Source organism: Vigna umbellata, chromosome 1 (genome assembly GCF_029865625.1).
Source record: "Vigna umbellata cultivar VRB3 chromosome 1, Vumbellata_1.0, whole genome shotgun sequence".
Taxonomy (NCBI): domain Eukaryota; kingdom Viridiplantae; phylum Streptophyta; class Magnoliopsida; order Fabales; family Fabaceae; genus Vigna; species Vigna umbellata.
Window position 1 is genome coordinate 48,631,898 of NC_142165.1, and position 10,413 is coordinate 48,642,310.

The following is a 10,413-nucleotide window of genomic DNA, read 5'->3' on the forward strand; positions in this document are numbered from 1 at the left end:
ATCTAAATTATTACTTTGTGATATGATTAGTACCTGCATTCTTTTTCATTTTAAGTAAATATTGAAGTCTCCCTTATAAGTGGAACAAGAGAATAAAAAATGACATTATCGGAAAACTTTACAGAACCTCAATCACTACAAAAATGTTGAATTTTATCAGGAGTTATTTCTCACATTAGTAACAGTTTTCACGGTTGTAGGGTTTTCAGTGGTAATTCTTTCTTCATTTAAAATAAAATAAAATAAATCTTTTTATTTAAATCAATTTTACAAGACTTTAATTAGTTTACTTTGAAAGGTTATTTACTTTGAAAGGTTATGCAAATATCATCCATCATCTTTAGTTGTTAATGTTTTTTACTCGTGTTCAGTTATGCAAATCGACTCCGTGTTTTTTTTTTCATCAATGTAATAAATCTTGTTGTCTTTTCTAATCTAATACTACTAGTATAAACCAAGTCTTTTGTGATATTTTTCAACAATGGCTAATTAAAGATTGTCATTGAAAAATTACAATTTATAAAAAAATACAACCTTTCAAAAACCCTTATCAATGAATCATATTTTTTATGAATGTTATATAAATACATGTCATTGTTTACACTTATAACAACAATTATTAGAATGTCATCTTTTAAATTTTTTTCATAATTATTATTTACGTGTTTCTTTTATCAGCAATAAAATTTACATTAGTGAAACAAATATGATATTCAATCCAAAAAGTTTAGTATATGTATTATTAATAGGTGTTTTATCACTTATGCATTTGTAAAATATTTCGAAAAATAAGTGTTGCTTACATGTTATTAGGAGGATTATAAACATAGATTGGATGATTATATACTTTATAGTGAAGTCTAAAACATAGTTTTAAGTCTAATTAAACTTGTTGATATTATTAAAATTGTTTTTTTTTTACTAAAAACATTTTTCTTAAAAAATTGGAATTTAGTTTGAAGGTGTATAACGTCCAACAAATTGTACTGTTCAACTCTTAGAAATCTTATGTTTTTTACAATGTGTAATTTCTTTTATATTTTATATATTCATAAAAAATTGATTAGGTTTTGTATGAATCTTAATATGGTTGTTTTGATGACAATTTTTGTATAGTTTTGCTTATTATATTAGAACACCGTCATACTCTAAAGACATGGTAGATTGATATTATCAATCATTTTTTTTACATTCATTTTATTGAGTTTGTAGAGTTCAACCCTCACGTGATTTATTTTTTGTTATTAATGTTTGGGCTAAAAATTATCATGAGTGCGGTGGCGGACCATCGTGATGATAGAAAGGGTCTTACTCTCAAATTTTTTTTATAATTATCTAAATTAAAATACAATTTAAATTAGTTTTTTAAAATTTTAATATATTTTACATATTTCACATCTTTTCTTTTTTATTTTGGCTCTTTCTTCTTGCCCAAACATTTTCGGATAGCAATGATAAAAAGTATGATATGTTTGTAGTTCTTGAAATCAAGAACAAAGAAAGATTTGTTTTTGGTGAGATTCATTGTCCTTTTTTTGACTATCCTCTCCATGAAAGATGGAAATGATATAATAAAATGGTGATATCCTAACTTACGCCATATATGTCCCTACCAATAGAATAATATGTCACGTGGATGGACTCTGCATATGAAATTTGACAAGATTTTCTACATAGGTTTTTCATGGTGATAAATTTTGCATTGTTGATATGTAAGAAGATCTACAATCCTGTAAAGAAGGTAAATCCATCGTCTCTAAATATTATACTCATTTACAAACTCTCTGGAAGTACTTGTTCCTCTCCTTATGCTTGTGGTTTACTGTTAAAAATTCATCAAGAAAGCAATGATGATTGTGTTATCAAGTTTCTATGTGGCTTGAATGATGAATTCTTTCAAGTACGATCCCAAATTATGCTCATGGAACCAATGTCCGCTCTTCCCAAAACCCACTTTAGGGTCACTAGAATCACAACCAATGTTTCAAATATGAAGAAAAGACTAGCATGTAGGGTTATAATGTCATGGACCACTGCACACAGTAAAAAAATCACCATTGGGTGCCAGACTTACTCACTGGGCAAGTTGGCTGCCTGTTAGGCCGCCTTGTGAGTTACAAGTTAGGGAGTATCATTTTTAGGCCTCATTGGGTGAGAATGAAGCCATTGGGTAAGAATGAAGTCATTGGGTGAGTCTGATAGCCTTGATATGTGTGGGTATCTAATCATGTTTTCACATGGGTTTTGGAGTATACCTCATTTTTACACAAATAGAATCACCTATGGTGCTTGGAAAATACTCTTAGAGGTTGTTTGGAGTGCTCGGAAGCTCTCCCTCCCTTCCCTGTGTTTTCTCCTTCATCCATGGTGGTTTTTCCCCTTTTTAGGTTTAGGAGGAAGATGAGCTAGGGAATTTGAGATGTTGCTGCAAATGGGATGCACAATTGGAGTGTGAAGCAACTATCAAGAACCTTGGGAGAAGACTTGTATCTTCTCTTTGGTTCTCAATTTCTTTCCTATCTCTAGCACCCTAAGTTTTTCACCATGAAGAGCAATTTTTATTTGTTAAGATTAGTTGTAAAACATAGAACTCTTGTGTTATTTTGTGTTGTTAATAATATATAGTTTTTCAATTCATGTTAGTATTCGATTTTCATGCTCAGTGTTTGATGTGGATTGATTTCATGCATGATTTGTGGTCCTCTATGTTTTGGAAAATATGACTTGAACATATAACTAAAATTGAACACCTAATGGATGTTTTTTTTCTAGGAATAAAACTTGGTTCATTAGTAATCTTAGACTATTTGAAATTAATGCATGATTTCACTTGTTGAAGATTTAAGGGATTGAAACTTGATGAGTAATCATATGCTCAAAGTCTCAAGATATATGATCTAAGTATAAGTGTAAGTTGATTTTGACATAAAATTTGAATTGAGATAATTATTAATGCATGTGAACGAAATAGATAGACTATATAGTCTTGAAAAAATGTAAATAATTTGTCACATTTCCTTACACACCAATTGTTTGATGAAAATACCAAAAAGATATTATTGTGTTTTTGTGCATTTTAATATCTAATTGAGTTATGAAATGAAGAGTTGTCATGCATTACACAATTTCCTTGGAAGAAAACAATATAAAAACTTATTTCTTGTTTCGTTGCGATCGATACACTTGTTGTTGATTTTGCAGCCAACAACTTACAACATCTCAACATTGTGTATTTTTTGTTAAAAATTATTATGTTTATATCATACAAATTATTACATCCTAACGAAGTTATCACCTACACATTCATATATACATTTTTATATTAAATCATGATTAACTTTAGTTTAATTAACCCCATTTAAATCAACAATGTCATACAATTCACTAGTCATTACAATTTAAAATATTATAAACATTCTAAAACTTTAAAACATTGATTTTACTTACTTAAAATATCAATTATTGTTCAACAGGCTCCCTAGCTCGCAAATGAAATAACTCTGGGAGTTTTTATTAAGAAAGACTAACCTAGCGAGACCTTGTTTCAAATCTCTCCAAACAAGACAAGATTAATGAGTTCTCTGAATTTTAAAATCGTAAACTTTTCCTAATGAATGGAGGGCTCGTCAAACAAGTATGCATAATTTAAAAATCCCAATAGGTACATCAAGCTTTCAAATTAGTTCAATTGCATATTTTTATCTCTTTCTCACACCACACATGATATGCTTACTCATTAAGTAATATCACCACTGAACCAACTTTAATAAATTAATATAATAAACTCAATCCACTACTCACATCAACAAAATAATATTTCAAATTTGCACTCAAATCAATATTAAATCGTTATCAAATATCAAAATAATTTCAAATCAAGTACGGTGACTACATTACCTTTACAATTAGATCGTCTAACATAACATACTATAAGAAAAACAAGCTAGTATCCCTTAATTGGATCAATTTTTTTGACTCATTTAAGCTTCAATGACTCTCTTAGTCTCAAAGATTCAATAATGTATATATAAAACTCGAATTAATAATTTGAACATGTCCTAACAATCTTAAACAAATATAAGTTAATCTTAAATTTTAATTAATCACACAAACTTTTAAAATTAATTAAAAAAGAATAGGCAAAGATGAAGTTACCTAGATTAAAATTTGGTTGGATAAGAATGTCATATTCTACGCCATATATAATCAAAATTTCCATTTATAAACTTTATATTTTATTAATAAAATATTAAACTTCTGTCTTTTAATGGATGTCTTATGTTTACCATGTTTAAATCCATGATATATTGATTCCAAAATTTCTATATATGTTATCTTTTACTTTGTTGATCATGACATGTGACACCTTCAAAATAGAAGATAACTCAAATTCTAACAAATGATAAATATAGATTTTGACATACAACACTCTCAAACAATATTATCGTCAATCGAAAGTTGAATCACGTTGGCCTAAACCAAAGTTTGACCTAAGTCAGGCTAGTACAAAAATCGAACCTAGTTCGTTAAGTCATACCAAAAGTCAAGACGAGCTAGCTCTAACCAAAAGTCGAGACAAACAACTTTGAAAGCAAACTCGAGATAGTCAACTCAAGCAAAGGTAAAGGCAAGACAATCATGGCTAAAAGTCAAGACGAACCAACCTAAATTGAAGGTTGAGAGGGATCGTCCCATGCAAAAAGGCAAAAAGAGTTGGTTCAAGTTAAAGGTTGTGACAAGTCATTACAGGTCAAAGGACGACCCGAACAAACTAGGTTGAAGATCAAGGTAGGTTGGCTTATTGACAAAGCATAATTATGAGAACACAACTACATAAGAATTAAGTTGAGTTAATCATATTATTGTTGTGTATTAAGGATTTAATTTCCTTTATTATTTTTATTTGAATGTTTTGTTAAGGAAGAATGTCCTAAAGGATATATACTTAGGCAAGAAAGAGTTTGTTGAATTCTCAGAGTGGGTAGAAAAAAATCTACTAAATAAACGTACTACCTCAAAGCAAGAAGAATTAGTTATGATATCTACTTCAATTGGATGTTGAAATAGGCACATGGAATACTAAAACATGAATATCCAAGTGCATGTATGAGAGATAAAACTTTTATACAAATACATTATATACGTTTTTGTGGTGGTCATGAAAATGATTGTAAGAGGAATAATTAGTGTTTTGTAATAGTTATATTTATGTTTATTATAAATATATAATTTGTGGTCTAATGGTGGTCAAACAAAGTATAACTGTGTGGGTTGATGATAATGTTAATGGCATGCATATATGTGTATGATATACATTATGTATTATGTTTTATGGTATATGATATTATAGTCATCCTATGAGTGTATTACTTCTTTATGAGGAGTGTGAGAGGACAGTTGGGATGTCATTACAAGTTTAAGGGTCATAATATTAAACATGAAAGTTAATATGAAAGATATGTTATGTTTCACTAATTATCTAATCATATTGTATGATATGGTTAAATACTAAAGGAAGCTCTTGTATCAAGACTTTATATATTAAATAAAAATAATTTTCTTTATATGCGAAATTAAATTTGTTTTTTACCAATAATTTTTTGATGTATTAATTATTATAAAAAGTTGGGATATGTTTAATACGAGTATTTTTAGAAGCTATTAAGTTGAAAAATTATAGTTTTTTTTTATTAAAATACAAGCAATAATTCGTGTATTATGTCTAGAAGTGAATTAGTTCTAATTTATTCTGTATGTCGTGAGAATGTGGTGTAATAATTGATATATATTTGTAAAGTATACAAAGTATATAATTTTGTATGATGATTAAAAAATAATTAACTCACCTTTATGTACATGTACTTGGTATGGAAACAAAGCAAATTATGTATAATTTATTGGTCTTTGTGTTAACACGACACATTAATATGATGTATCATTTGAAAAGGGTACAACCCATATGAGTGATAGCCATATATTATATCTACAATTTTTTATATGATATGGTATCCAAGCACATTAAATTTAATATAATATATACACTGACAATACATAGAATGTGATTATATTATTTATTTTACTATTAATCAATTTTCATACAATTCGACAAAACTAATAAAGAAAAGAAAATATAATTATTGTTTCAGTTATTAATTACAGTATAGAATTTTTGTTCCATTTATTAATTACAGTATAGTTGTCATAATTTATGTCTGCAATTTAATCTCTATAATTATGAGTTAGTGTACTATATTAAAAGAACATTCCATAACTTAAATGATTACATTGTTCAAACTGAACATAGAGTAGCCAATTTGACCCAACATTGGTTGTCAAAATACAATCCTTTAGGCTAAAAAGTTTCCATTTACAACTTAAAATGACTGAGTATACGTAATTCGTGATATCGTGCAAGAAAACAACATCCATAAAAGTAGGTGGACCTACGACTTTTGGCACCGCATGTTCACATGCTTTAATGGTATACAACGATGGATTTGCAGAGTAAAAGAAAGTGATTGAAAATGGGTGGTGGAAGAAATGGTCCACTTTTACCAAAAAAGTTGGAAAACACAACAGATAGTACTGTCAGCTACTCACATGCAATACTTTTGCAGCATCTTTCAGTCCAAAGCTAAACACCATTTCATTTTTTCTCACTTTTTTATTTGACTGGTTTTCATTCAAAGCATGGTCTTATGTACCAACCATATCATTTAAAATTATGGTATGACTCATTCTAGTTTTGGTAATCACAAAAGACTAGCTCCATTGCCATTGACAAACACTCCTACAAGAGAGAGGAGTGGAGAAACAAATAAAATACAGAGATGTTATAAAGGCAGGGCCTGTTTCTTTAGGCTTTTGAGAAACTTGGCCACACTTCACTCCACTTGCTTACATGGAGAATCTTTTAATATAAAAGAAAAAACCAGTCAAAACTTTCCACTACAGAAAAGGGTATACAAGATGGTAGAGAAGAGCTTTAACACTAGATTGAATGATACAATAGGCTGCAATTTTTCATTTTTTTTTTCATTTTTTTTCATTACTCATTGACAATTAGGATTTTTACCAGGGCCACCATAGTAAAAGTAGTGACCCCAATCCCCATTACTGCCTGTTTGAACATCATAGCAGTTTGATTGCTCAGTGAAGGTGCCAAGGCCTTTGGGAGCCTTGAGATTGTTGGAGCTATCAACCACTTGAATATTCCTGAAGTAACTTGATTTGCCAAACCCTTCTTCAGGAAAATGACCACTGCCCATTTGAGTTGAAGTATGCTGACCATCAGGCTCAGAGTTAACAACTTCACCTCCCCACTCTATCATGGAAGCACTGTCAGCCAAGTATGAGAAGAGGAAAGAAGGCCAATACCCCAACACATAGTCATTCCCAAATTGCATCCACCAGTGTCCCTCTTTTGGATCCTACAAAATAGAGAAGATAACTAATTAATAACAGTAACAAAGTTCATGTCTTTAATAAGTATGTTGCTTAGCTCAACATTAATAACAGCAGAAGGAATTTTGTACTATATTAGTCATAAGGCTTAAAATACATGTACTATGTGCTGGCATTTATAGGCATGAGTATAAGCATCTCATGACTATTTTTAAGGTTTCTAAGGTTGAATTATTAACAGTGTCCCATCACAATGCAATTGGGGTCCATATCCAACTCTCGATCAAAAGAAGTTGGGAGGAGATACCAGGGATCTGGGTCATAATAAAGAAGATTCTTCACTGCCACCAATGCTCTGATGCTAGGTAAAAAAGCTTTTACTAGCTAGTTAATTAGTGAACACTGGAAAAACTCAAGATTCTTATACTGGCTATGAATTATCAATCACTTGCATCTGGTATTTTCCACATGTCATGTTTCATACGGTCGGTTGAAAGATGTTATATTTTCAACAATCCAAAGACTTGAGACATTACAATGGTCCACAAGTCAAACACCTTGTTGGAAGAATGATGATGCTCAAAGATGGTTTCTTTTTGTAGATTAATGAGTACAAAAACTCCTGGGAATTTACCTTCCAGATAAGTATACTGATATCGTACTGAGAGTTTCGGTATCCAGAAACTGGGGTAATAGTTGCACCCATTGCAATTTCACTATTCACTTGAATGAACCCCGAGCAGAGAAGATTGTAGCAGCCAGTTGCTTGATATGCATCACTCTACAAAATGCAGAAAGTGAGTTTAGAAAAAAAAAGATTATTCTATCACTAACAAATACATTAGAACAAAAAAAAAATAGAAAGCCACATAGTTCAACATATAAGTTCAAAAGGTGGAAGCTTACAGTCCAGTAGGTGAATAACCGTGTGTTGTTGTCACCATATAAATCTGGGCTTACCTGTTATCAGGCACAAGGAGTCATTGCAATTTACAAGTATAACTAAGTTAAAAACAGATGCCTAGTTTTCACATTCAGACTAACTGAATAGTGATTCTTATTACCTGCCAGCCAGCTTCAATGCTATTGAGATCTTGACCAAATGAGCCCCCTAATATCCACAGCTGAGACAAGCTGAACTCATTAGGTTGTTGTATCTTGGGCTCCCACACATTTATCGTGGCTTTGGCTCCATAATACTTGTCTCCTTCAACATATGCTATAGCATGCTGGTAAAAAAAATACCACAAACACAATTAGGAAATTAGACCAAGGCTACAGATTAGTAGAGGAAACAAGAGAATCTGATAGCACAAGGCCCTCAAAAAAGTTCTTACCTGATGACCACTCTGGTTAATTAGATCAGGCTCTGCAGACCTAGGCTTAGGAATTGCTCTGTGCTTCTTCCTACCATACCTTCTGACCGAACTTGCTCTCAGAACATCTTCCTCTTTAGTTCTCCTGATGGGTATTGTGTCCTCAGGGCATCTACCATTCGCATGCCACGCCTGACTAATAGGGATATGAACTTTTGCTTTGGGCTTTTCAGATAACTTGTTCTCTTCAAAAAGCCCTTCAGGGTGGAAAGATGGTCTGGTCTGTTAAATCAAAGCATGGTATTGGTGAGCAAATACTCGTAAAAAAAAATACAATGAACAGAAAGCATAGATCTTGAGTGAAGAAAGTATGCCTGAATCTTGTGATCTTTGAGGAATGGATGATCAAATGCAGGCTGCTTCGAAACAGGCACACAGTCTATCGTATCCCCATCTGGACTCTGCAACACAAAAAAAAAATCATGTCATTTTACCAACGACGAAAACACCCATGTACAAAAAATCTGAAACCTTGTTAGCATCTGACAACTACATCAAATCCAGTGGCTGATTAAACAGAAGAAAAAAAAAGTAAATCATTACGCACTTCTTTATTTCCGTACTTTCTAGTTACTGCTTCAAAATTTAATCAATAATAATCCATCAAAAGGGCTAGGGCTATAATTTTCCTTTTAAACATTGGGGGCTGCTTGTAGGAAGGAAAAAAAACAGTGTGCTTAAGAAATCAGCACACCCACATAACGATCTACATTATACAGAACAGAGAGAGAAGAACCCATAAAATAACATAGCGGAAATAGAAATAGCAGCTGCAAAGAAAGGATATTTTAACCGAAAGTGTTTGAAAGGTAAAGAATCATTTGAGTAACATCTCACTTGCAACAACCAAAGACCAAACCAAAAAAGTAATCTTTTTTATTGTGTGCCAAACAGATTAAAACAAGAAGAAACACCCAAATGGGGTTGAATGAAGAACATCTCAAAACACAATAAGAAAGGGAGACAGAGAGAGAAAGAGAGAGAAACCTGAATGGTTTTGACAGGAGACTTGTTCAAGCGATTCAAGTGCTTAGCAACCTCAAGCTTCTGCCTTGAAAGACTGAGCCTAGTAGCAGAAGATAGGGAGATGAAGACACCCCAGAAGCAGAAAAGAAGGAGAATGGTCACAGCAGAACCACCACTAGAACCCATCACAACACGACCCTTCAAAAAATGCAGTCTGAACTCAACCCCTAAAAACCTTTGAAGAGTGAACTTGCTCCCTTTCACCTTCTTCAGGCACAAAAAACTGCAATGTGGAGGACTACCAACTAGCCCAACCTCACCCCACTTTCTCACTTTCTATGAAGCCAAAGGGGCACCCACTAAACAGCCACCCACACACATCTCACACTAAGCTAACCCTCTTTTGTTTTATTCCTCTTTCTTCAAATCACCCTTTTCTCTCTCCTTCCACTTTCCATCATCCTCATAATATTATATCTCATTAACTATTCATATTCATTATTCATTCATTAAATAGTTAAACAAAAACCGTCACTTTCTAGTTCCCTCTTTCTTGTCATTTTCCTCTCACTTGTGTTACATACCACTGTCTTCGCCTTCTTCTCGCTCTTCTCCATAAAATTAAAAAAGGTTTTTTTTTTGGCTACTTTTTTATATAATAAAATCG

At 31.9% G+C, this 10,413-nt stretch overlaps 1 protein-coding gene across 1 annotated transcript; it reads right to left on the reverse strand.

Annotated features, from left to right (window-relative positions):
* Nucleotides 1-6,743: 6,743 nt before the first annotated feature.
* Nucleotides 6,744-10,208, reverse strand: LOC124823308 (protein neprosin-like). Its single transcript, XM_047295498.2, has 7 exons — nucleotides 9,768-10,208; nucleotides 9,095-9,181; nucleotides 8,742-9,002; nucleotides 8,469-8,633; nucleotides 8,311-8,364; nucleotides 8,039-8,185; nucleotides 6,744-7,430 (listed from the first exon to the last, which is right to left on the reverse strand). Exons 1-7 carry the CDS (start codon nucleotides 9,930-9,932, stop codon nucleotides 7,053-7,055), a joined length of 1,257 nt encoding a protein of 418 aa, XP_047151454.1. The 5' UTR covers nucleotides 9,933-10,208; the 3' UTR covers nucleotides 6,744-7,052.
* Between the last annotated feature and the right edge of the window lie 205 nt (nucleotides 10,209-10,413).

Excerpts from the sequence above, each read along its gene's own strand:
- LOC124823308 (XM_047295498.2), bottom strand. The coding sequence starts at position 9,932 with ATGGGTTCTAGTGGTGGTTCTGCTGTGACCATTCTCCTTCTTTTCTGC. Across the intron at positions 9,182-9,767 it reads CTCCTGTCAAAACCATTCAG|AGTCCAGATGGGGATACGAT; the intron begins GTTTCTCTCTCT and ends TTTGTGTTGCAG. Across the intron at positions 8,634-8,741 it reads TTAACCAGAGTGGTCATCAG|CATGCTATAGCATATGTTGA; the intron begins GTAAGAACTTTT and ends TTTTTTTACCAG.